The sequence below is a fragment of the Brachyistius frenatus genome, unplaced genomic scaffold (assembly GCF_029030835.1).
Source record: "Brachyistius frenatus isolate BFR_SWC_R1_liver_20210118 unplaced genomic scaffold, ASM2903083v1 Contig_1, whole genome shotgun sequence".
Taxonomy (NCBI): domain Eukaryota; kingdom Metazoa; phylum Chordata; class Actinopteri; family Embiotocidae; genus Brachyistius; species Brachyistius frenatus.
Window position 1 is genome coordinate 5,150,655 of NW_027210600.1, and position 27,287 is coordinate 5,177,941.

Genomic DNA, 27,287 nt, shown 5'->3' on the forward strand with positions numbered 1-27,287 from the left:
TAAACTACCTTCTCTGAAGTGCCAGACACAGAGCTGTCCACGCGGTGTCATTTATAGGAACCCTCCCCTGTGGTGCAGAAGGCAGGACAGGGATGCTGCGCTGACCCTCCTCTCTCTCCAATGCGGCATCAAGATGTGTTCTGCTGGGGCGACAGGGCGCAAGGACACGTATTTTAGCTCCAAAAGCAAAGGATGTTAAAGATGTGTAGACATATATAGAATATTACTGAATAGAGAAGTAAATCTGCTGGGAGGTGAGGGATCTCTAAAATAACCGGGGGGCGACTGAGATCACAATAGGTAAGTTTGACGTATTTTATATGAGGCTATGCCATGAGCGTTGTTGTATGATGATTTTTGAATGGAAGGACAGTTATATATATATTTTTTTTTTTCTGCAAGGGATGGTGTTCAGTAGATTGAGTGCGTGTCCTCGGAAAACCCGGCCTGATGCCACTGAGAGCAGGTTTATATTTTAAGGTCCTGGGAGTCCTTGACTTTCATGTGATGATGTCACTTTTCTACGTAAATCCTGCTGGTTTTCTCGAAAGCAATGCACCACGCTGAGCCATGTTTTCAAAACAGTACACAGGAGTGTGTGATCCGTGCCAAAAGATAATCAGATAACGATACGGGCCTTCTATATAACAAGCATCCAAACCAACGCAAAGAGAAAAACGTACACAGTTTATTAAGTAGGCCTGACATATCGGCCTAGTGTCATACAGGCCTCGTCTAAAAGTGGTTAATCTGATGTGGAGGACGGCTGGATGGGGTCCCTGTTTTAGCCACTGCTGCTTGTCTACAAAGTTGAAGTGCGCATCTGTGACTGCAGTGTGTTGGCGTCTGAGCGGGACTACAACTCCCAGAATTCATCAGTACAGGCCACTCAGTTTAATCAAAGTAATGCAAGCATTCACTTAAAAAAATAAAATAAAATAAAATAAAAAAAAAAAGTAGGCTGTAGCAATGTCACTCCTATCAAGATAACCTTATTGGAAGAATGTACATGACAGTTGTGTCCTTTGATTGTTGTGTCAACAGCACATTTCTGGTGCTGCTGCTGCTTGCTGTGTATGGGAGCTGATCTTTCAGCATTAGTCTGTTTACAGTAAAATCACTAACGACGTGCACGACAGAAACATATGGAGTTTGGAAGGTGCCAACAGGTTTAATTGGAAGCAATCAAAATTTAGATTGTAAAATCAAAACAAAATTCATTTTTAAAATAGATCAGTAAAAGAAACATGAGGATAAACTAATTATATCTGCAATTAAATAGGCTATTTGAGAAATAAGTAGGGTAAATTTTTAAAAGTTCTTTGCGCAACGAACTTTAGAAATGTTTTTACTTAAATTTTGTCTTATTTCCCATCTTACAATTACATTTTGATCCTGCTTTACATGATCATTTACATGAATTTAGCGTGTGAAGTGGTGTCTACATGTTGCATGACTGACAGAACACCAATAGAAGTTTTGTTTGGCCAATTTGAACAATTTATAAATGTACTGGACTGGGTGGAGACCTTTTATAAAAGCTGTTACAGTTTATGGTGGACACCAAAACGGAAATGAAAGCAAAGTGAACAGGCTATTGGATTTATATACACCAGGAAGCTGTAACAGGACACCAACTTATACTACATTAAATAATGCTGGTGATGATGCTCCACGTCTACTGGATGCTAGATGGGTCGTGTAGGATTCAAACTTTTGTCACCATTAGGCCTATATTCCACATTATTTTCCAATTTGGCATCTGTCCTGGCCAAAAATAAATAAAAAATAAATAAAATAAAAAAATTGATTAACACAGCTTTAAATTCAATCAATAAATCTGATCCTATCGGCACAGATGGTCATAGTTTAAAATGATGGATTCATGTCCATCCAAGCCTCAGCAGTAGCTACTGCAGCTGCTGCTGCAGCTGCTTCAGTCAGTTGACATTAATCAATAGCAAAATATCAATAGATCACTTCCGGACTACTGGGCTGGTAGATTATGGATAGGGAGCGTGCTCTTGAGTCTTCATAGTCTCTGCTGTTTGCGTTGATTTATGAATGCGCACCTCGCATACACAAATGTGAAGATTTACAGTACAAAAATAGTGTTATTAGGATTGCTTGCTAAAGTATGAAACTCTTAATACGAAGAAAAATCCCGTTTAGAGATCGATTCAACATGTACGCTACTACGCATGCGTAACAAAAAAAAAGAAAAGATATTGACAGTTTATTAATGTTACGGGAGCAACAGAGGCTTATGAAGAAATGAAATAAGCTTTCGGAAGGAAACATAGGTCGACTATTTCAGTGAAACACCACGGCGGACCCCGAGCCAAGCGATAAGAGTTAGCGGAGACCGTTTCGTCTTCCTGACGGGATTTAAGACGACGCGGAAATAACCGGGACGGAAACCTCTTGCTCCGTCTCTGCAGTTTTTTCGCTCTCTCGCTCGGCGTAATTCATTATTATTAGAACATCGCCTTTGAAGGAGTCGGGATGTTGTTGGAGGGAAATAACCATGTCACTCTCTATTGTTGTTGTTATTGTTTCCAGGAAAAGGGGCTACCGTGAAATGTTTCAACTCTTTGAGAGGACCGTTGACGGCGCGCGCTGGACGGACACAAGTGAGTGTTGGGATAACGCTCCCGAAGAGGCCAAACACAACGAGTCGGAGGGAGCTTCAAACACACACCTCGACTTTTTTTTTTTTTTTTAATGCGTCTTATATTTGGCAAATACATTGCCGAATAGGGCTGTTATTAATTTACCACGCTGTTGCTTTGCACGCGGCAGGTGTTTTAGGAGGAGGAGGGGGGAGGAAACAAAATAAATAACGGTTTTCTTGTTTTACCACAGCCGCTTTGCGGGGGGAGTATTCCTCCGCTCAGAGAAGATAGTCCAATGAATGCGTGTCCTATCTGGGACAAAGACACGGCAACGACATGACAAACTGTCCGGACCCGTGGTAAGTTTGCTTTAAAATATCCCCCGGTAACATAAAGCATATATATATATATATTAATATATATATATACTGCAGCGGAAAGCCCTCCTGCAGCACTTCTCCTGGTTGTGATGTTCAGGCTCTTTTCACAAAGTAAAAACCAGGAGTGACAAACCTTTTTTTCAGGCTCTCTGCTCTCACGTGTCCGTCATATATATATAGATATATATTTCTGCCGTGATGTTTAATCGGTCCTGTGTAGTTTAGTGTGGGCCGAGGAGCTTTTGACCCATCCTCTTGTGGAGCTGACTGCCACACCCACCCAGCTCCAGTGAACGCACCAGCAGGACTCGGGCTGCCAGGTCCAGTGTCCTGCAAGCTGAATGAGCAAGAACATGTTGGCAGGTTAACTTCTTGGTTTATATAAAGTGAAACATCCACGCTGTTCCCTTAAAAGGCAACACATCGCTGGAGTGAGGTGGTGAAAAATAATGGCTCTTCAGGCAACTAAACGTCCCATTGAGAGGCCACTGGTGCAATTTTAAAGGTCGTACTTTTTAAAGGACAACATTATCATCCAGCGGCGTTTGCTGTATGTAAACGTACAAGTTGATGTGCTCATAATCAAAACGCGGAGCTTTACACAGACATGACATGGCGCTGATGGACCATGAACAGATGGACCTGGTGAGGTGTCCGTTCTCGTGTTTCTGCCGATCTTAAAACCTTGATCAATAGTGACGGTAAACAAGACTCGTGTGTCCTCTAGTAGACATCACATTTGACACCTCCTCCTCTCTGTTGTTGAACAGAGTACTCTTGTCTGTGGATTTAGTTTAAATCTACATGCGTATTATAATTTTGGAAACAAGTCAAAACTTTGTATATGTAGATAACACTGTCAGCAGGCTTATTCTGAATTATTATACACTAAAAATGTCTTTAATTTGCATTTGTTTGTTGTCAAACTTCAAACGCAATTTCCTTTGTCTGTATTTCCTAGGTTGCCATGGGTGACAGTTCGTCACGAGTGCATTGGCCCGAGGTCCTACCGGGTCTCTCCCTTCACATCTGTTCAAGATGTCAAACAGCTGCTCTACGAGGAGACAAACCTGCCAGTCAACGAGCAACGGCTGACTCACAATGGGAGAACGGTGAGTTTTTATTGTTTGTACAATTTGAACGTCTTCTGTGTATCACAGCAAACAAATACAAATGATACAACAGAAAAGTGGTTTTGGCTGCTCTCTGTGTTTTCTAGTTCCTTGTATGTTGCTGTCCTCATTGTTTTTTTGTTTTTTTTAAAGGGATTAAAGCAATATGGTTTATCACTTTGTTTGTCTATTAGCATTATATTCCTTGTATTTTTCTGGGTGTTAATTAAATATCAGAATACACAGTAGGGTCATCCTTTTTTTGTTTGCCTGATGTTATGTGCCTTGTTCCTGTGTCACATTTCACTAATAACACTAAACAAAGACAAGAGGAAGAACTGAGGTTTCTCTGTGATAGTAGATATCTGTGAACTGCAGTAAATAGCCCTGTTTAAAGACCCCGTGCTACAACTGCAGGACAAATGCTGCAACACTCGTCTAAACTGTTAACAGTGTCTTCATTGTTAGAAGAGCTGTTAGTCAACACACAGTCACTCTCTATCTATCTATCTATCTATCTATGTATCTATCTATCTATCTATCTATCAGTCTATCTATCTATCTATCTATCTATCTATCTATCTATCTATCTATCTATCTATCTATCTATCTATCTGTCTATCAGTCTATCTATCTATCTATCTATCTATCTATCTGTCTATCAGTCTATCTATCTATCTATCTATCTATCTATCTATCTATCTATCTATCTATCTATCTATCTATCTATCTGTCTGTCTGTCTGTCTGTCTGTCTGTCTATCTCTTTCTCTCTCTCTTTCTCTCTCTCTCTATCTATGTATCTCTTTCTCTCTCTCTTTTTCTTTCTCTCTTTCTCTCTCTATCTCTCTCGCTCTCTATCTATGTAGCTCTCTCTCTCTCTCTATCTATCTACCTACCTACCTCTCTCTCTATCTATGTATCTCTCTCTCTCTCTCTCTCTCTCTCTCTCTCTCTCTCTCTCTCTCTCTCTCTCTCTCTCTCTCTCTCTCTCTCTCTCTCTCTCTCTCTCTCTCTCTCTCTCTCTCTCTCTCTCTCTCTCTCTCTCTCTCTCTCTCTCTCTCTCTCTGTATCAGCTCCACTGACTGCTGCTGTCAAATGATCTGACTCAGACTGACCAACATGATGAGGCACTTCATCATCGTGTATTGAACAGCACAGTAGTCTACTTAGTGTCCTTCTACCATCAAAAAAAAGATCATTTATATACAAAGCTGTACTAAACACATGTTAATTTACATTTACAGAGTAATAAATGTTTCATTGTCTATTGTTAAATGTTACAGCTTTATAGATTATTATTATTATAAAATTGTAGGCATATATTTTATATAGTTTTATTAAGGCCTTATAATACCCTTTCATGCTGGAAAGATCATATTTTGAAACAAACAAATGTGTTAGTATTATTAATTTGAACAGTTAGTGACTTTTTGTATGGTATGTTTCCACGAAGAGTCTTGTGTGGTGGTTTATCATAGTTCACCCAGTGAATGGAATAACATGACTGCAGTTGACCCCGTGTGTTGGGACTCAGCTGATGGAAAGCACCAGGTGGTGGTCAGTGCTTGGCAGCCCCCCTGATCTCATATGCAGAAATTAGCTGCAAGCCACACCCACAAACTAATGACAAGTCCAAGGGCAATGTTAAAGAAAAGTCACATTTAAGCCTTGAATTCATCTCTGTCCGGATGTTCAGTCACATGAATTGTTTCCTAGAAACAAGAATGAAAACCATTCCCACTGTGCTGTAACTCTATATTTCAAGTCTCAAAGCCGTTCTGCCTAATGCAGTTAAAAATGTGCAGCAGTCAGATGGGGGAGGCACCGTGCCAGACGCTGTACTGAGCAGAGTGCTATGCTTTTTCGGAGAATCTGAAAGGCAACCTCGTCTTCTTTTGTTTGTTTCAGAGGCAGTCTTTATTGTCTGCGGGTGCTTTCAAATGTCATAAAACATTCAGTCTAGTAGCCAAATGAGGAAAAGCACGTCAAACTATTATACTAGTAGCCTACGTATACATTGGTAACACTTTACTTAAAGTGGCTGTATTTAGAATTTATTAGCAGTAAGTAAATGTTTACAAATATAATAATAAAGACTATCTGCTTGAAACTACATTGTAGTATATCGTAAAGCATTAATTATACTGTTTATATACCGTTTATAAAAGCTAAATAGGAGGACTTTAATGAAAGAAATGTGTCATCAAAGCACTCTTTTCTTTCTCTCGATACATTTTAATCCCACCAGATAGACAAGATAAAATGAATTAATTTCAACGTTTAAATCTCATTTTGTCAGAACATTATTTGATATAACCACCCTGCCTCATAGTCCCGAATGTGATGCCCTTTAAACTATACTGTGCATTTGTTGTTCGCACTATATCTTTTTCCCATATTAAATATGAATATGACATTAAAGACTTAAAATCCTTAATTTCACAATGACTATCTCACGGTTGCAGCGACCGTGATGAGGATGATGACGGAGGGTTTTTCTTCTTGCGCACAGCTCAGTTTGCTCAACAGCAGGTTGATGTGCAAAGACTGCTGAGTGCAGTGTCACCTTGAAGAGCCCCAAACATCAGCAGTGTCCGGCCCGGTGCCGACTCCCTGCTGCATTGATTCTGAAACATGCACCCGGAAAAGATTGTCTGTCAACTAATGTGCAATAACGCAACCCCGAATGATTTAACTGTAGCTGTGGTGACAGACTGATGACACAGGGATGTTGATGTTAAGACAGCTGTAAGTCTGTGAATAGTTCTCATAAAAATGAGAACGTTCTACTTTCTTTTTGTGTAACCGAGGAACATTGCACTGAATTTAGTTTTGTTAGTTTATTTGATTATTTAATAATATCTCTACATGTTTCCACGTGACATTTTTTCTCTCTCGATATGCTAAATTATTTTCGGTCTCCTCCATAGCTGGATGACAGTGTGCAGATCTGCACCTTGGTGCCCGCAGGTAGCCCTGAAGTGTCTGTCACTCTGGAGGGAAGAGGCCTAAAAGGGGGAGGTGAGCTGAAAACCACCGACATCTCTGCACTAAACCAGTTACTCTTAACAGGACCGCTCACTCAGCTTGTCTTTCACAGGGAGGTTTGGGCAGACAACGCCTCCACTCGTCGAATTTTTGAAAGATATTCTGAGGAGGTATCCCGAGGGTGGACAGATTCTGAAAGTAAGCAACATGCTATTTTTTTTTTCTAGTGATTTTTACTTGACCAATCAGGACAATAATCTAGAAATTACTGAAGTCTATTTGTCAGAATTTGGCCTTAGATCAGGCCCACTCAGCATAAGTTAAAGCACTGAGTGATTAATAATGAGAAAATATGCCACGCTTGTACAAAAACAAAGGGAATCGTTTTATTTTGGCTTTAACTTGCCGGCTTCAGCAAAATTACCATATATGGTGGCACTATTGCCAGGATAAAGGGTTGAAGTCCCTGTAGGGGCATCTACTGCTCTTAATGATGTCCTCATTTCACCGCAAGGCTTTTTGGATATAGGCATCCACCAAATAAAGTGATGTCATTTTGTACTTTCACAGTGAAACCTTTATAAATGCATGCTTTGCTCTGTTTTATTTTTGAAGGAGCTGATTCAAAATGCAGAGGACGCTGGAGCCACAGAAGTCAAGTTCATGTACGATGAGACAGAGTACGGAGTGGAGTCACTGTGGTCGCCTGGCATGGCTCAGCATCAAGGTTAGCAGTTAGTAACCAGTGAGGTACAGCAGGATAGCCCAGTGTCACTGCTCTTTGATCGGAGGGCATAAATTCAATCTCTCATGTTGGCGAGAATCTGACTTGCTTGCGTGTTATTCAGCAGCTGTCATAAAGCTGATCTGTTTTCACAGGGAAACAGAAAAGACGATTTTGTTACAGGGTTATTAGCATAATGCACTTCTACCTTTACTTATTTATTGTACATTTACTGTACATGTATGTTTAGGTTTAATCTGTTTATGTTGACCTGCAGGAACAGCACTGTATGTCTACAATGATGCTGTGTTCACTGTGGAAGACTGGAATGGGATTCAGGAGATTGCAAGAAGCAGGAAGAGAGAAGATCCGTTGAAAGTTGGACGATTTGGTATTGGCTTCAATTCTGTGTACCATATTACAGGTGAGATTCGTCGTTAAAAGCAAATTATAATTTATATTTCAAAATGTTTAAATTTAACATGTTTATGTTTATTTTTGTCATCAATTTTTATAAACTCTTTAGGAGTACAAATTGTTTACTATATAACTGAGTGAGTGTTTGCCCACATTTCCATCCTATCCGAGAGTTTGGTTGCAACAAAATTCATACTGCAAGGCATTGAAAACAATAAATTGGAGCGGTAAATCATAGAATCAAATAAGAGATAATTACCTGCAGAGATTTTCCCGGTGACGTAAAAACCTTTAAGGCAAATTCAGTAAATGCATGGCGAAAGTGTCAAAGCAAAGCAACAACCATCAATAAATCATGTTAACTTGTGAGGTATTTAACTGTAAATAATGCACATAAATGTATGTTTTTTTTAAATTTTATTTTCTCAATTAAGGCACCACATACAAGTTGCAATCAAAAAGATCCAAAACTGCCCTTATAACTTCAAAAACTGTACTTGATTTAAATCTGGCCACCATCCTCTTCAAAGTAGTCCCTTTGTGCAGCGATACAGCATTCCCAGCGCTCCCAGCACTACCAGTGTTCCCAGCATTCCCAGTGTCCCCAGCACTACCAGTGTCCCCAGCACTACCAGTGTTCCCAGCACTACCAGCGTTCCCAGCACTACCAGCGTTCCCAGTGTTCCCAGCGCTCCCGGGATCGCTGGGTTCTGTCAGCGTGTCAAGCACCATCAGCAAATTGTGCTGGATCTCCTCCATAGTGTCAAAACCGGCGAAAATTCAGCTTGAACTTCCTTTTAGGGAACAAAAACAGTAACCCTAAGTTGCAAAGAGTAAAATCAAGCAAGTGGGGGTGGTGGGGAGCGACGATTGCGTTGTTGCAGGTGAAAAACGTGCGTGTTTTCAATGCACCGAGTGAATGCGTTGTCATGCTGGAGAACCTAAGTGCCATTGCAACACAGTTCAAGTCGTTTGCAGCTTAGAACATGACGGGAGAACTCTGTGTTGACAGTCGGACCCTGAGGTCACAGTGCACAACACTGGGAATGTCAAAGAAAACCACCAGCGTGGTCGTGGTTGCGCTCCTGACGTGCCTTCTTCGGTCTTGGACAGCGACTTGCTGTCCCTCTTTATTTGCTGACGCCACTGAATAACACCTCGCCCGGCTCGCTGCTTCCGTGACGTACGCTTTCTGATTTTCTAATTTCAAAGGTCGCTGTTGCTGATTTCTTGAATTTAACACAAAACGTGTACAACTTGTGTGCCGATGTTGATCAAGTGAAACAACTTGGTTACTCACTCACGAAGGTTTTTGCTTTCCCCTGCTTCATGTGCATGACTGTACTACGCTCTGTTCATGCACAACAGGAACAGTCTCAGACCGTTTTACCGCACCTTGTGTACATTTCCATCTATAGAAAGGTAAATTGTAATACGTTAATATTTCATCCATAATTTTTGCTGTTTGTATGTATGTTTCAGATGTGCCCAGTATATTCAGTGGAGACCAGATTGCCATGCTGGACCCTCATCAGACCTTATTTGGACTGAATGAGTCCGGGCAGTGTTGGAACTTGAAGACGGACACGAAGGAGATCGCAGAACTTGCTGACCAGTTTTCTCCCTACATTGGGATGTTTGGGAGTTCTGAGAAGATCATCAAGGACGGCAGCTTTCCTGGGACTCTGTTCCGCTTCCCACTCCGCATGACGCCCTCCCAGCTCAGTGGCAACATTTACAACAAGGAAAAAGTACTGGAGCTCTTTGAGTCTTTCAAAGCTGATGCAGACACGGTGCTCCTCTTCCTCAAGAGTGTTCAGAAGATCTCATTGCATGTGCGCGAGTCTGATGGCACAGAACGCATGTTGTTTCAGGTTACAGCAACGGAGAACACTGATGATAAACTGGAAAGGCCAAACGCGCTGAAGACACTGGGTCAGGCTATAGACAGCTACAGCAACGGTGTGCCCAGCTCTGCCATCACATGCGTCACCTACCAGGTCAACATAGAGACTCAGGATGAAACAGCTAAAGAGACTCAGAGGATGACGTGGCTGGTGTGTAATGGAGTTGGGGGAAGAGGGATGTGTGCCGAGTTGGACTCTCTGGCAGATGATTTGAAGTACACGCCGACTATTGGCATCGCCCTGCCTCTTACTCTTGTCAACAAAGAGGACAAAGGTGCAACATCTGGTTTCTCAGGACGAGCTTTTTGTTTTCTTCCTCTTCCTCCGGGGGAGGAGAGCGAGACAGGGCTTCCCGTTCATGTCAGCGGCTTCTTCGGCCTCACAGACAACCGTAGGAGTATCAAGTGGAGGGAAGTGGACCAGTGGAGGGATCCTGCTGCCTTGTGGAACGAGCTGCTTATAATCACTGTCATCCCGAGGGCTTACTTTACCCTCATAATTGAGGCTATCAAAAGGGTACAGACAAAAAAGGACCAAGACTTTCCATTGTCCCCCACAGGGACCTATCGGGCCTGGCCAGACCCTAAGCAGGTCAAGTCCCGCTGGAAACCCATCCTCCAGCCGCTGTTTAATGAATTGCTGCAGCAGCAAGTCATCTATTCCCTCAGTGAGAGCTGGATCAGGGTGGACCAGGCTGTGTTCTCAGAGCTGGACACAGATGAGGACATTTCAGAGACTGTGATCAACTACCTCCAAAGCTCAGGAATGCAGGTGGCACAGGTGCCTGCTGCGGTGGACTTTGTCTTGGCTGCCTACGTGACTGAGTCCACTGAAGTGAGGAAGGTGACTCCATCTTTGTTGCGGCAGGTGATCAGGAAGAACAAACACAAAGGTCCCTCACAGGAGAAGCTGCTGCTGCTGGAGTTTGCGCTCAGTGATGCCAATTACAGTGACCTTTTAGGACTTGAGCTCCTGCCACTGCAAGATGAGACATTCACAACATTTTCATCCTCCGTCAGTGAAAAGGATTCCATTTACATTTCATCTGAGGAGTATCCCAGGTAGAGAAAGAGTCAAATTGTTTCACTTCCAATATACTGGCTTGAGTTTCTGCTAGTTTCATCCAACCAAGTTGTTGTTAAAAAATAGTATGAAATAGTATTCTTACCTTGAATAATCTGGACTGTTTTTCATGGACAAAGCACTTATTCCTAATACTTTGTGACATAATTTTGTGAACCAGATTGAAGCATTATAAATATAAACAGTAAATTTCCATTCCTTTGATGCACATACACTACACGCATACATTTGGCCAGCGGAATGTGTTTGTCTTTTACACAAACTTCGTCCCGATAGATTCAGCTTTGTATATGGAAATTAAAACACGTACACAAATAATGTAAAAGATTTCTCACCTGTTTTTCTTCGTATTCATCCAAAGGTCCCTGTATCCAGGACTGGAGCATCGGTTCATCCTGGAGAGTATCAAGACTTCAGTGATGGACAGTTTGAAGAAAGCAGCCAAAAGCAGAGGTACTGTAACACGTTTAGTCGACATGTCATCCATTTCAAACAACAACATGCATGTATAAATATCTTTGATCAGTGACCATTATATCTTTATATTGTATAATAGTTTGACATGTTTTTGTGTATTCTTAACAATAAGAACTGAATCTGCAATTGCATTCATGGGTTTTAGAGACAGCTTAAAGCACTGCACAAAGTATGATTTATTGTATGAAATGTGAATATGTTTAAGAGTGTCACATGCAAATTATCTTCAAGAACTCTTATCTAAAAATGAAACTAAAACATCCTCGTGGTCCTGTGATGACTGTGTGGGTTATGTTGATTCAGCCATGTTGTAGTAACGGTGGGTCATCTTACACTCCAGCGGTGCCAGCAGGGCATTAAATCTGGTACAGTGCTGATAGTTAATTTAGGAGGAAGAGACAGAAAGGGGAAGAGAGAGAGAGAGAGAGAGAGCATGCTGATTCATGGATGAGTTGTTTTTGTGCCACACATTCCACTCGATCCACAAAGTCAGATGCTGAGTGCACCCACTGCCATATTCCAACCATGACTCGGAGAAGAGGGCCATTCGCCCCACAGAGGAAATATGCTGAGTAACAGATTTGTCCCCTAAACCCAAAGTGACAGGGGTTATTAAAATTTCATACGCTGTAACTACAACAACATTACACTAACTTTTACCCATTTTCTACATAATACCGTTTATTATACATGTTTGTTGAATTTGTAAAGAATTTATGTGAAATCTTTCACATTGTGTCTACAGTGTTTTAACTTTACAGCATCCTATTTAAATATAAACCTGGCCTCTGCTGACCGCTGGCCTCGCCCCTGTTGATGATGGTAAAGCACCACTATTGAGATACTCAGATCCACTGACATCACCTGACCTCCCCCTCTCCACCCGTGTTTCCATTCCCTCAAACAGCTATTTTTTTTTAAAGTATGTCTTGGGAGACAACAGTAGCAGTCTCTGAACCACCCTCGTACACACATGCTGAAAGATGTCAGTGGTTATTAGTAACACAGATATTCAATGAAAGGGTTAAAGTGTCTACCTCAAAAACATTTTTTTTAATGTGTCGGAGGATCATTGATTCACGTTTTTCAATTACAAATAAGACAGAAACAGTCGAATTCATTGCACATCTTTTAAATTTGTCATTTGAATTACAGTGCAACAGTTTCTTTGGGGGTGCTCAGGTAGGTGTTTCACAGTGTGTCAGGTGTTTTTATTATTAACCGAGACTAACGCGTGACTGTAAATATTCACCATGGTAACTGCATTCAGAGAACTCGTATGAGAAGCAAAAACTTCAATTCACACGTTCAGTGAAACACCGTCGCTGATCTTTATAACTTATTTCACACAGTATTCTGCTTGTGTTTCATTGTACAATTTATGATCTGCAGTTACCAGCTACTGCTGAACATGGGTTCAAGATTGACAGGATTTTTTTTCATGTTTGTGTGAAGAGAGCTTGTACAAGTGTGTTTGCATGGCTTACATTAGCAATATTGTTGTATTGTTTTAAATTTTAATATGACTATACTAATTACTGACATTAAGTCGTTATTTTTGGACAACATTTATTTTAAATGGAATGTGTTTGCACTGTGTTGCTCTGCTCTTCAGAAACTATTTAGAAACGGACATAAAATCTATCTAGAAAAAACATCACACTTCAATGAGTACAGCAGAAATGGGGCAAAGTGAGAGGGGGGGGGGGGGAGCCAACCTTTATTGTGTTAACTCCGGCATACATTCCATTATGTTACATTTACGGGCTTAAACTGTAAATGCAAAAGTGGAGTTGCTGCATCATGCAATAACAACACACCCAACTGTCAGCGAAACTTTTAATATTGAGCAATGTGACTAATTGAATTTTCCTTGTTAATTTAACAGGAAGACCCTGCACTCAACTACAAGTCCTCAACCCTGAAAGATCGGCTCGACTCATCAAGGAGATCCTATCAGCAGCCTGGCCAACGAGAGACTTTACTGTCCAATGGGAACCTGGAAACAGAGAGCTGAAGCATCCTTCCGTTTCCTGGCTAAAGATGATTTGGAAGCATCTCTATATATATTTTCCTGATGACCTAAATACCTTTGAAGAGATGCCTTTGATCCCACTTGTGCCACTCGAGGAAAGCATGGACGTCGTTCATCTTCTACGTCTCAAAACGCCATCCCCAATCATTCTTGTGGATGAGGAAGAGGCACCACTTTCAGAAAACCTGCTCGACATCATGGGGAAGCTTGGGGGAGTAGTGATAAAAAAGCTAGATTCATGTTTGCAGCACCCTCTGCTAAAGAATTACATGCACCCATCTTCTCCTGGCATGCTTCTACAAATTATGGATCGTTTGTCAACGCAACGATTATCTAGCCAAGTATCTTCTTTCTCAGTCAAAGAGAAGATTGCTCTCAGAAACTTTCTTGCAGGACTGTCTGACATTACAGAGAGGGAAAAACATACCCTGCTTGACCTTTCCATCTTTGAGAAAGTTGGAACCTGCTTTGAAGGCACCCCAGCATTTACATCACTGAGAGGGGCCAGAGCTTTGCATCACCGAGCCAAGTATCCACCAGATGTGAAATTATCTCAAAATCTTGTGTCTTGCTGTGACGAGGAATCAATCCGCCTCATCAAGATGCTCAATGTTGAACAAGTGAAAACAACAGAATGTTTGAAGATGATCATTCACGATATTGAGAGGGGGTTCTACACAACAGATGAGACAACCCAAATCATGCTTTGGGCTCTTAAACATCTGGCGTTTCTGAAGAATGAAAACTCATCTGTGATTGGATGGCTTTCTCCTCTTAAATTCATTCAGTTGCCTAGTGGAAAGTCATTCAAAGCCTCAGACCTTTTTGATCCTGAGTTGGAGATCCTACAACATCTGTTCTACATGGAAGAGAAAACCAGGTTTCCCACAAGCACATTCACATCATCTCCTGATATCCTTCATTCACTCAGACAACTGGGACTAAGAAATGAAGTACAGCTTAGTGAAAAAGATGTACTTCGAGTGGCAAAGAAGATAGAGGAGTTACAAAGCAGTGAGGAACCCGAGTGGGACTTCATAATCAAAAAGGCAAAGACACTCCTGCAAATACTTAACAAACAGACCAAGCTGGTCAAATCTGCTGATGCTCAGATATCATTGCTAAAACTAAAATGGGTACCTGTCTGTAAAGAAAGACCTCTAACTTACCCTAAATCCCTTGCTTGGGTTGGAGATACTCTCAATATCTGCTCCTTGTCTGAGATGTGTGAAATATCCCAGGCAGTGCTTGTGGGATCTTCAGTAGCACTGGTTGAACACACATCTGCAGGTATGAAGAAGGCACTGAAACTAACAATAGAGCCACAGGTGGACCAAGTGTTACAACACCTGAAAGCAGTGAATGACTGGCATAAATCTCAAGCGTTCACCACAGAAGATTGGTATCAGTTCCAGCAGATCTTGTTTGAGATTTACGGCTTCATGCAGGCTCATCTTGAGGACGCAAGAGAAGCAATGAAATCACTGCCTTTTGATTGGGTATGGACAGGGAAGGCATTCTCATCGCCAGGCCAGACAGTCCTTAAACATCTCCCTGATCTGGACTTGCAGCCTTACCTGTACTCTCTGCCAAAGACAATGAGAAAGTTTCACAAGCTTTTCAAGTTTTGTGGTTCAGTTGAAGAGGTTGTCCCAAACCATGTGTTTGAAGTCATCACCACCATCCGACAAAGATGTGAAGGAGAGATAACCAAGGAGGAAAGCAAACATGATATTCTGCTCTTGATCAACATCCTGAGATGGCTGTACAACAACCAGATACCTGTAGACACTAACATGCACGTGCCGATTCTTTGTTACAAGGACCTAAGCAAATTAGCAATGAAGCCCATTCACGAATGCACCTACTGTGACATCAAGGTTGACGATTTGAATGACTTGCTTGAAGACTCTGCAGAACCAATTATACTGGTCCATGATGACATCCCCATGAAAACTGCAGAGTGGCTGAAGGTACCATGTTTGAGTACAAGATTGATAAACCCAGAGAATCTTGGATTTGAACAATCAGGCCAACGAGAACCTCTAACCGTGAGAATAAAGAATATCTTGGAGGAATATCCATCTGTCGCAGACATTTTTAAAGAGCTCCTCCAGAATGCTGATGATGCAAGTGGTACAGAGTGCAGTTTCCTTATTGACATGAGAAAAAACACCGACATCCGAGAGAATCTTCTTGACCCTGGCATGATTGTTTGCCACGGGCCCTCCTTGTGGTCGTTCAACAATGCTGTATTCTCAGACACAGACTTTCTGAACATCACAAGATTAGGTGGATCAGTGAAGAGATGTGAGGCAGACAAAGTTGGCAAGTTTGGCTTGGGCTTCAATTCTGTTTATCACATTACTGATATCCCCATCATAATGAGCAGAGAGTTCATGATCATGTTTGATCCAAACATCAATCACATCAGCAAGCACATCAGAGACAAGTCTAATCCAGGGATCAAAATCAACTGGAGCAAACAACAGAAGAGGTTGAGGAAATTCCCCAATCAGTTCAAACCCTTCATCAATGTCTTCAACTGCCAGCTTCCTTTAGCTCAGGACTCACCGTACAAATACGGTGGTACGCTGTTCAGACTCCCATTCAGAACAGAGCAGGAAGCGTCAGTAAGCGAAATCAGTAGTCTGTACTACAATACCACTGATATCTATTCTCTTGTTGATGAGTTCAGCATATGTGGCCATCGGTTCATTCTATTCACGCAACATGTCGGAAGTATGGTCTTGAAGTACCTGAAATATGAGGAACCAAATCCAGCAGGAGCACAAGATGTCGTCACAATCAACAAAAGCGTGTGGTCATGCAAAGCCTCATACGGACCTCTGAGCATCCTAAAATCTGCAGCAAAGGTTATGAAAAAAGTAGCGAGCACCAACAAGGTACCTGCAGATGTTCCCAAGTCCGGCTGCATCATACGCGTTATGGTGGAGGAGTTTCATAATGTGTTCAAACGCATTGTTGATCTTCACTCCCCATTGTTCCGAGGTTCAGAGGAAGATCCCAACCAGTACTTTGAAATGGCTGCTAAAGGTGTTCAGACAAGAAGACTCACAGATGACATGCCTCAGAAGGCGGTCGAGGTCACCAACTGGCTCATCTGCTCATGCATGGATGTGAATGAGGCACTCAAGTTTTCCCTCAGCGATAGTGGAAAAAGACTCGGACTTGTGCCTTGTGGAGGGGTGGCTGTTCTTCTCTCCGAGGAAGAGAATCGGAAATGGACAGTGAAGACAAACGCGACATCGATTGGAGAGGTGTTCTGTTACTTACCATTGCGAATCAAAACAGGCCTCCCAGTCCACATTAATGGATGCTTTGCAGTGACTTCCAACCGCAAAGAGATCTGGAAGACCGACACCAAAGGGCAGTGGAATTCAGTGTTCATGAGACACGTCATTGTCCAGGCCTATATCGCAGCTCTCACAATGCTGCGTTCAATGGCTGAAAGTGGAGAACTCCTCGAGTACAGCTACTTTGCAGCGTGGCCGGATCCAAGTCAGGTACATGATGACTTTACTCTGATCAGCCAGGGCGTCTACCAAGAAATAGCCAAAGGAGGTGACAATGAGCATGGGAAGGTTTTCTCAGATGGCAAATCCTGGGTGTCAATCAAATATGTCAGATTCCTTGATGATGCCTTACTGTGCAAGCCAGACATTGGTCCTGCTGCTTTCAAGATATTCTTGAAGTACCTCAAGAAGAGTGGCTCGCAAAACCTCTGTGCTGTTGAGCTGCCTGACTGGGTGAAGGAGGGATTTGATGATGCCGGATGTAAAGGGAAGTTGATGGAAAACACCCTGACAGAGAAGCAATTCTTTTCAGATGTCTTTTTCCCTCACATCCAGGAAATAGACAAAGACCTTCGAGATCCCCTGATGCATTATGTCTTGAATGAGAAACTGGACGATTTTGCGTCAATCCTCAGGATTACTCCTTGCATCCCATGCTCTGGCCCCAATCAGGAACTCGTTTTACCTTCCAAACTCATTCACCCAGAGGGAAGAGTTGCTAAACTTTACAACACAGATGACGGAAGATTTCCTGAAGGAATTTCTAAAGACTACGTAAACCCCGTGTGTTTAGTGAAGCTGGTGCAGTTAGGCATGGTGAAAGAAGATCTGTCGTGGCAGGACCTGATTGAACGTGCTCATTCTGTTATTGACCTCAACGAAAATGACCATACAGCTGCATGCTTTCGTAGCAGCATACTACTCAGTCTCATCGATGAGAAGCTGAAGATGAGAAATTCAGGAGCAGCTGAGCACTCCGCGAAGCTGCAGGACATCAAGTTCCTTCCATTCCTGACAAGGCCTGCAGGCTTTTCACTACCGTGGCATGGGAACAACTTTTCCCCAACAACAATGTTCTCTGCTAGAGAGCTCTTCACAACTGAACATCAGGACACGGTGTGTCTGATGAAGCCAATACTGAATGAGAATTCCCCGTCCTTCAAAGGCTGCGGGTCAATGTCATTGGCTGTAAAAGACTATCTTGGCCTAATAAGGAAGCCCTCCGTTGGACTCGTAATCAGTCAGCTGAAGGAACTATCTCAGTCGTTTGACGGCGTCACTTTGTATCAGGAAAACATCACAAATGCCTGTTACAAGTATCTGCATGAGGAAATGCTACAGGACGAAAATGCTAAAGCTCAAATAACTGAAGAACTGAAAGCCTTCAACTCCATCCTGGTGGAGAACACGTACGTCGGCCCATCCAAAGTGGCATTCCACTTGAATTTTGATGCAGCTCCACATCTCTATCAGCTCCCTAACAAATACAGGAACAGTTGCCGTGAACTCTTTGAAAACGTCGGGGTACAAGCCAGCTACACAGTTGAGGATTTCTCAGCAGTTCTTGAAACTGTCAAACAAGAATGTGGGCGACGGGCGCTCACGGAGGAAAACTTTCAGCTGTGTCGCAGAATCATTAGTGAGGGAATCTGGAGCTTGATACGAGACAAGAACCAAGAATACTGCCAAGCAAATTATGGTGGGATTCTGTTACCTGACTCCAATCTAACATTGCAGCCATCAAAATCGCTGTGCTACAATGATTGCCCTTGGATCAAAGTCAGAGACTCTTCTGTGAAATACTGTCACGGGGATATTCCAAGAGAGGTTGCCGTGAAATTAGGAGCCGTCCCAAAACGCCACAAAGCATTGGAGAGATATGCTTCGAATGTGTGCTTCACTCGACTCGGTACTGAGTTTGGACAGAAAGAAAAGCTCACAAGCAGAATTAAAAGCATTCTCAATGCTTATCCATCAGAAAAGGAAATGCTGAAAGAGCTGCTTCAGAATGCAGATGATGCCAAAGCCACAGAAATTTACTTTGTTTTTGATTCAAGGACACACCCCACAGACAGAATCTTTGACGATAAATGGATTCCCATGCAAGGCCCGGCCCTCTGTGTGTACAACAATCAGCCATTCACAGAGGATGATATCAGAGGGATACAGAACCTCGGAAGGGGAACAAAAGAGGCAAATCCTGGCAAAACTGGTCAATATGGCATCGGATTCAACTCCGTCTATCACATAACTGACTGCCCGTCCTTCATCTCAAACAATGACATTCTTTGCATCTTTGATCCCCATGCGCAATATGCACCCGGGGCTACATCCGTGAGTCCTGGGAGAATGTTTCGAGACTTGGACTCTGACTTCAGATCTCAGTTTTCAGATGTTCTAAATCTTTACTTGGGAGCTCATTTCAAGTTGGATCGCAGCACAATGTTCCGATTTCCCATCCGCTCGACAGAAATGACAAAGACATCTGAGATAAGTTCCGTCCCTGCATCTGACAGGATGGTGCAAAACCTTCTAGATAAACTTAAAACTGACGGAGCAGAGCTTCTGATGTTCCTCAACCACATGGAGAAGATATCCATCTGTGAAATTGACAATGCATCTGGTGGACTAAAAGTGCTCTATTCCGTGACGGCGAAGATAACGGATGGTGATCGACTAAAACGCAAACAGTTTCACGCGTCTGTCATTGACAGTGTGACCAAAAAGAAGCAGCTCACTGCTATCCCAGTCCAACAGATAACCTACACAATGGACATAGAGGACACAGATGGGAATTCGACCACGTGGATGATCTGCAACAGATCGGGCTTCCCCAACATTGAAAATGTCTCCAAAGGTGTGATCTCAGCTCACAAAAACGAGGACATAACTCTTTTTCCACGTGGAGGTGTCGCGGCATGTGTGAGCCACAACTACAAAAAGCCCCACAGAGCCTTCTGCTTTCTGCCCCTTTCGCTGGAGACTGGCTTACCTTTTCATGTCAATGGGCATTTTGCCCTCGACTCTGCCAGAAGGAACCTATGGAGAGATGACAATGGGGTTGGAGTGAGAAGTGACTGGAACAACAATTTGATGACATCACTGATAGCCCCTGCCTGCGTGGAACTACTGATTCAGCTGAAGCGTCGATACTTCCCGGGTCCCGACCCCACCATGACCATACTACAAGGAACCCCACTTCATGTCGTCAAAGACACACTGCGAAAATATCTGTTCTTCTTTTCGGTCAACAGACTTGACATACAGCCAGACTGGTACTGCCTGTTTAAAGCAGTATACAACTGTATCCACGCTGACCTGAAGCGTCTGCTTCCTGTTGTCAGAGCAGGACAAATGGACAACTCCGACATGCATTCGGTCGTCTACATTTCTTGGGTGAATACTTCCACTGCAAACAAAGGCAGAGCCTTTTTTGATAATCTGCTCCAAGATGAGCTCCAACACTTGAAAAACACAGATTACAACATAACTTCAAGGAAGTCTGTGGCTGAAAATGTCTACAGACTGAAAACCTTGCTTCTCGACGTTGGCTTCAACCTGGTTCACAGCTGTGACGAGACGGCAAATCTCTACTTGTGTTTGGAAGATGCGGGGATTCCGGTGAGCTACGTTACACCGGGTGACGTCCGTGACTTTCTCCACACTTTCTCATCACCTGACACATCTTGCCATGTCGGAAAACTCCCCTGCCGCCTCCAACAGTCAAACTATAAGTTAATTCACAACTTGAAGATTCTAGTTGACTACTGTTTCAAAGATGTCGAAGTGGATGAAGTCAAAATCGAGGGTTTGCCTCTGTTAATAACAATGGACAACATGCTCCAGGTGTTCGATTCCAAGAGACCAAAGTTCCTGACAACACATCATGAACTGATCTCACCCAGGAAAGAAATGTTCATGAACACGTTGTACATCAGGTACAGCAACATCCTGTTGAATACAGGAGCTGCAAAGGTCTTTGACATCAGCAGCTTTGGTGACCTACTCGGGTCTGTTCTTCCAAGAGAGTATCGAACAAGGATCCCTGTGAAATGGAGAGACACCTTTGCAAGTGAATCCTGGCTCAAGAATGTGTGGACCTTCATCAGTGAGAATATTGCTGTTCGGGAGGATCAGGTGGACGTTAAACCCAGCTTCGACACGGTGCTCGACATTCTGAAAGACTGGGCGTTTCTGCCCGGAATCAAATTCATGGCGAGAGAAAAGCTCGTCGTCCCCGAGCACGATGTGCTTTTACCTCTGAGCCTGATGAACATTGCCATATTTCCTCAGGGCCAAAATGACAAAGTCTTTCACACCCTAATGAAAGCAGGGTGCATTCAGCTGGCTGTGAACAAAATCTGCGTCAAAGACAGTCAAATCATGCCTTTACTGGCCCAATACACAGCAAACATTGAAAACCCATCAAGTGTTCTGAAAGCTGTCGAGTACATGATTCAGACATCTGCGTTCAAATCAGCCAACCTGACCGACAAGGACTTTGAGGCTCTGCTGTTGTATTTCAACTGCAACCTGGCAAACCTCACACAGCAAGATGCACAGAGCCTAAAACTCCTCCCGTGCTTTAAATCAGTGAGTGGGAAATACATCAGCATTGCAAACTATGGGGCAAACTATGTCCTCACAAAAACCATCCCAACTGCAGACATAGACAAATGGGCTCACACAACCTCGGTTGCCTTTCTTGCCGACAGTCCGCAGCTGAAAGATTTGTACGCCTTCCTTGGCTGCATGCCGATTGACGACCTAGAAATTTACCTTAAACATCTCCTGCCGAAGTTCGAGAGTCTTTCCCATGATGCCAAAGTCGAACACGTCGTCTTTTTGAAGGAGAGACTTCTGTCAATGGAAGAGTCATGCGAGATGAGGGACCAGCTCTACGGGAAATTGGAGGGATTGTCATTCATCTACGACTACTCCAACAGACTCAGGACCACCAAGTTTTTCTATGATGAGACAGTGAAGGTGTTTGAAGTTTTGCTCCCTGCAAAGTCGTTCATACCGAGTGACTTTTTCAAGAAAATAGAGCAAGTGTCAAAACCCAAGAATGGGACATTGTTGCTCACCTCATGGATAACATTTCTGAGAAATATAGGTCTCAAGCATGATGTGTCACAGCAGCAGGTTCTTCAGTTTGCAAAAGAGGTCAGCATCAAATCCCAAACAGAGAGCTGGACCAAAGAAAAAGTGCAAACCATTGTCGACGTTCTCTTGAACCATATTTTCACAGAGAGGGCAGACCTGTTCCAAGGAACCTTCCTCAAAGAGCTCTCGATGATACCATTCCTGTGTCCCGAGAGAGCCCCCAAAGAGCTCATCAAGCTTCATTCTCAGTACCAAGAGATGAGTGGCACACTTCCTCTCATTCGTTTCAGTGGGTCTCAGGTGAACCCAAAATTCAAGCAAACGGATATTATTCACCTGCTCTGGACATCTTGTCCAATTCTACCTGAGAAAGCGACACCTTCAAGCATCAAGGACCAGGAGGAGAGCACCCTCACTGGACAGGGAGAGCTCGACCAAGTGCTGAACATGCTGAGTGTCAACTTGGACCCGCCACTGGACAAAGTCATATGCAACTGCAAGAACATCTGCAACATATCCAGTCCAGATGACGAAATGGTGAAGACCAGGAACAAAGTTTTAAGGTCCACGTACGAGTTCCTCAATTCAGATAAAAGAGATTTCCGTTACCAGCTCCGTGGGGTGGCTTTCGTCATGGTTGAAGATGGCTGGAAATTGCTGAAACCTGATGAAGTGGTCATTAATTTGGACAACGAATCTGACTTCAAACCCTACTTGTACAAGTTACCGCTGGAACTCGGTACATTTCATCAGCTCTTCAAACTTCTCGGCACAGAAGACGTCGTGTCAATTAAACAATATGTCGAAGTGCTGTGGCGAATTTACAGAGGTTCAGAGGGAAAGCAGCTCGACCCCAATGAAATGAGAACCGTGAAAAGGGTCGTTTCGGGACTGTTCAAGTCTCTCCATAATGACCCAGTGGAAATTCGCAAAGACCTCGAGAGTCTCAGAGATTTGGCATTTTATCTACCAAGCCATGACGGTAGATTAGCAAAATCCAACAGCTTGGTGTTCGATGATGCCCCGCACTACAAGAGCAGAATTCAGGGTAACGTTGGGGTTCAGATGCTTGTGGACATGAGCCAGTGTTATCTGGGCAAAGATCACGCCTTCCACACGAAGCTGATCATGCTACTTCCACAGAAACTAAGGCCCAGACTGTTGAGTGGCATTCTCGAAGAGCAACTTGACGAGGACTCCCCAAGAATGTGCCAGTTTGGAGCTCTTTGCTCGCTGCAAGGTCGCCTCCAGCTGTTGCTGTCGTCAGAGCAGTTCATCACAGGGCTGATCCGAATCATGAAACACGAGAATGACAACACGTACCTCGTGAATGAAGAGAAAGCCATACGTCTCTGCAAAGCACTCTGCGAGGGGCTAAAAGTGTCCTGTTTTGAGAAACTCCAGACGACTTTAAGAGTGAAAGGATGCAGTCCGATCCCGCACAGTCGCAGCGAAACACTCGCCTTCCTCAAGAGATATGGGACCGCTGTGATTCACCTCTACATCCAGCATTCAGACAGCAAAGACATCAACTTTCTTCTGGCACTTGCCATGACACTGAAGTCTGCCACAGATAATTTGATTTCCGACACCTCCTATCTGATTGCCATGTTGGGCTGCAACGACATCTACAGAATCACAGAGAAGCTCGACAACCTCGGCGTCAAGTATGACTCCACGGAGCCTTCAAAACTTGAGCTGCCGCTGCCCGGGACCCCGATACCAGCCGAGATACATCACACGCTCCTCATGGATCCGATGAATGTCTTCTACCCGGGGGAATATGTGGGCTACCTGGTAGACTCTGAGGGCGGAGACATATACGGGTCCTATCAGCCCACGTATACGTACGCCATCATCGTTCAAGAGGTAGAAAGAGAAGAGGAGGAAAACGCAAGTTTCCTTGGGAAGTGCTTCCAGATCGACATTGGTTACAGCGAGTACAAAGTAGTCAGCTCCCTCGACTTGTACAAATTCTCAAGACAGGATGAAAGCACCCACGCACGAGACACGACCGCCCCGTCAACCCCTTCCAGCCCGGAGGGCCGTTCCTCCGGTCTACGAACGGCCCCTCCTCTTTTCGCTGGCAAAGAAAACCTTCGACCCCCCCCTCAAAAACAGTCTCCAAAAAAGATTAAACTTCACGCGTTGCCCGAGATTCTGAAAGAAGTGACCTTAGTAGTTGAACAAGCTTGGAAGCTTCCCGAGGCGGAGAGAAAAAAGATCATCCGCCGACTGTATCTCAAGTGGCACCCGGACAAAAATGCAGAGAATCTGGACGTTGCCACAGAAGTCTTCAAGCATTTACAGAAGGAGATCAACAGGATGGAGAAACAGTCTCTGGCTGATCAGCAAAATACAGACAGGGCTTCCAGGAGATCCTTCTCCACGTCATCATCCCGCTTCCAGTCGGAGAAGTTCTCATTTCAAAGGTTTTATTCATCGTGGAACCAGGAAGCAACCAGCCACAAGTCGGAGAGGAAACAGTTCAGGGAACATTATCCGAGCTATGCGGGTTCGTCACACTCGCACCGTTTCTTCGTACCTCCAACCTTCAAGACGGTTGGAAACCCCGTGGAAGCCCGCAGGTGGCTGAGACAAGCCAGGGCGAACTACTCTGCCGCTCGCAACGATCTTCATAAAAATGCCAACGAGTGGGTGTGTTTCAAATGCTACCTGGCCACGAAGCTCGCGCTGATAGCCGCCGACTACGCGGTCAGAGGGAAGTCGGACAAAGACGTGAAACCGACGGCTCTGGCTCAAAAAGTAGAGGAGTACAACTCGCAGTTAAAAGGCCTCGCCGGCGATGTTCAGATTCTGGAAGGGTACGGAGTGGACAGCCTGAGAACTCGCTACCCGGACCTCCTGCCATTTCCACAGATTCCCAACGACAGATACACGTCTGAGGTGGCAATGAGAGTGATGGAATGTACCGCGCGGATTATCATCAAGCTTGAGACCTTCGTGCAGCAAAAAATATGACACTGTTGTTAAACGCGAGCGCGCCCAGATCCTCCCGCGGACGGGAGGGAGACCTGCGTCTGTACGCAATACAGATCGCGTATGTCAACTTTGAATCAAACTGAAGTATCCAGCTGGCAGCTTACGGCACACATGCAGTTTCTACCCGTGGTGGCGGCGCTGTGGCTCGTGCACGGCGAATAAATGTCTGGCTCTTTATAACCTAATCAGGCTGTCATCATGTAGATTCGCTGTGATATGTGAAACGACAATTTCTGCGTAAGCTGTACATACCGATGCCTCGGCAAAACGTTTTGTTTACCAAAGTCCCCACATTGACTAAATTTGCTCTGAGTTGGATTAAGAAAAAAAGAAGAAAAAAAAATGCTGCTTTTTTTACTTTATCTTTTATAAAAATGAATAAATGAATATATTTTCTTGCTACAGAAAACCAGTTGAGTGTACTTAAGCAATGCGCTTGTCAAGAAATAGACGAACTCGGTCGAATACTGCGATTACTGTCATGCAACGTGTCCTATTTACAAAAGCTCAGCAAAGTCAAGGAAATACAATCATGTTTGTGACTTTTCTTTTTTGTATTTGTATGCTTGTTTTCATATGATTTCTGTAAAAGTTGTACATTTTCTGTAACATAGCCACTTGTTTATGGACAAAGCACTTTTTTGAAACTCCTCATGTACTCGCGATTGTATAGCGCGAACTCGGGAGAATCCAACTGTGAATAGAAACACTTTATATTATTTTAAACTCTTTGTTTGTTTGTTTGTTTGTTTGTTTGATTGGGGACATGTTTCGCATCATTATCTATGAACCACATGGATCTGCACTCAATGCTGAAGAGCGAGTGTCCTGCATTGACAACTTACATTTTGGAAAGGCCAGTGACAACTGCAGATTGAGATATTTGACCTGTTTGGTCCTCAGTCGGACATTGTGACAAACTAAAGAGCCATATTTATGCTATAATCTGGGCACAACCCTCAACATGTTAACTTTTGCCAGCATGAAACCAGGTTCATACATTTTTCATATTATTTGAACTTCTGTGGTTTAAGGAACATGAAACTGCACCAGGCTGTGGCGCCGGTGTTACCTTTGATTTTAAGAACTGTACACACACTTGACGCGTATTGTAAATGTCATTTTGGAACATAATTAAAATGTGCTTCTTTGTATCTGTTGTTCTGTCACGCCTCAACTTTGAGGTGAGTCAGTTAAGGGTGTCTCCTTCAGAAAAACCTTGTGTATCATACATGTTGATGTACACCGTGCCATAGCAAGGCCTAATAAATCCCCCTTAAATACACTGGGTCCGTTTTTGTTTCTAGATTTATAGCAACAACAACAAAAAAAGACATATACTCGTCTCTGATATAAAGAATTTGGGGTTTTAAATAGTCCAATTATGTTTTGCTGCCGGTTTGAAAATATTTCATTTCATATGTTTGTTTTTTTAACCAATGCAAAGCAAACTATTTATTAACTTTAAATGGATAAAAATGAACTCGGTTCTAATGAAGTCTGTTTATGGAGAGTACCGTGGCTGGCAGGTTGGCTCTAATGTGGTTTTAAGAGGTAAAGTTCAGTTGTGCAATGGTGGGATTTAAATTTGTGCATGTCAAAAATAATTTGATTTTCTGACGTGACATTTGTTTGCAGTCTGAACAATCTTAAATCAAAAATGTAAAATTCTGAGACAGATCTGAGACTGCTGGCGTCACGAGCTGACTTTCACATCGGTATGGTGTTTGTGGAGGTCACAAACCTGCTGCAGTAAACGCACCTTGTGACTGACTGAATAAGAGCAGAACGTTGGTTCTCCTGAGTCGCTGGTGGACATCGATCAGTCTGGTTCTGGTGGTTCTGCAGAACGTTTCCACTAGAGGGCACCAGAGAGCCAATAACCATGGTTAGTATGATCAAACTGTTTCCAACACCACCGCCACCACACAGCTTAAGTACTCAATGTAAGACACAGTGGAATCTACTTTTTTATATATATATATATATATATAATGTAATAAATTAAGAGACTGCAAATGCTTTGGTGAAATTTCTCAATAAAATGAGTTTAGAAAACACTACAGCACTCTTCAGAAAAACGAGTATATGCACATTGATAGCATTCACAGACACACAGAG

At 43.3% G+C, this 27,287-nt stretch overlaps 1 protein-coding gene across 3 annotated transcripts; it reads left to right on the forward strand.

The window, feature by feature from the left end:
- On the forward strand, window positions 1-26,451 carry sacs (sacsin molecular chaperone). Of its 3 annotated transcripts, XM_069709536.1 has the most exons (12): window positions 1-300; window positions 2,563-2,633; window positions 2,866-2,974; window positions 3,957-4,107; window positions 7,040-7,130; window positions 7,210-7,295; window positions 7,713-7,824; window positions 8,099-8,245; window positions 9,721-11,206; window positions 11,590-11,681; window positions 12,861-12,887; window positions 13,594-26,451. In XM_069709536.1, the coding sequence occupies exons 3-12, from the start codon at window positions 2,952-2,954 to the stop codon at window positions 25,143-25,145; spliced, it is 13,767 nt and encodes a 4,588-aa protein (XP_069565637.1). In that variant the 5' UTR covers window positions 1-300; window positions 2,563-2,633; window positions 2,866-2,951; the 3' UTR covers window positions 25,146-26,451. The 3 variants fall into 3 exon arrangements, with proteins under 3 accessions (XP_069565637.1, XP_069565551.1, XP_069565718.1); XM_069709450.1 differs by lacking the exon at window positions 1-300 and having other exon boundaries at window positions 2,166-2,633; XM_069709617.1 differs by lacking the exons at window positions 1-300; window positions 12,861-12,887 and having other exon boundaries at window positions 2,166-2,633.
- The last annotated feature ends 836 nt before the right edge of the window (window positions 26,452-27,287 follow it).

Coding starts and splice junctions, on each gene's coding strand:
- sacs (XM_069709536.1), top strand. CDS start 2,952: ATGACAAACTGTCCGGACCCGTG. Junction 11,207..11,589: donor TCATCTGAGGAGTATCCCAG/GTAGAGAAAGAG, acceptor ATTCATCCAAAG/GTCCCTGTATCCAGGACTGG. Junction 11,682..12,860: donor GAAAGCAGCCAAAAGCAGAG/GTACTGTAACAC, acceptor TTTGAATTACAG/TGCAACAGTTTCTTTGGGGG.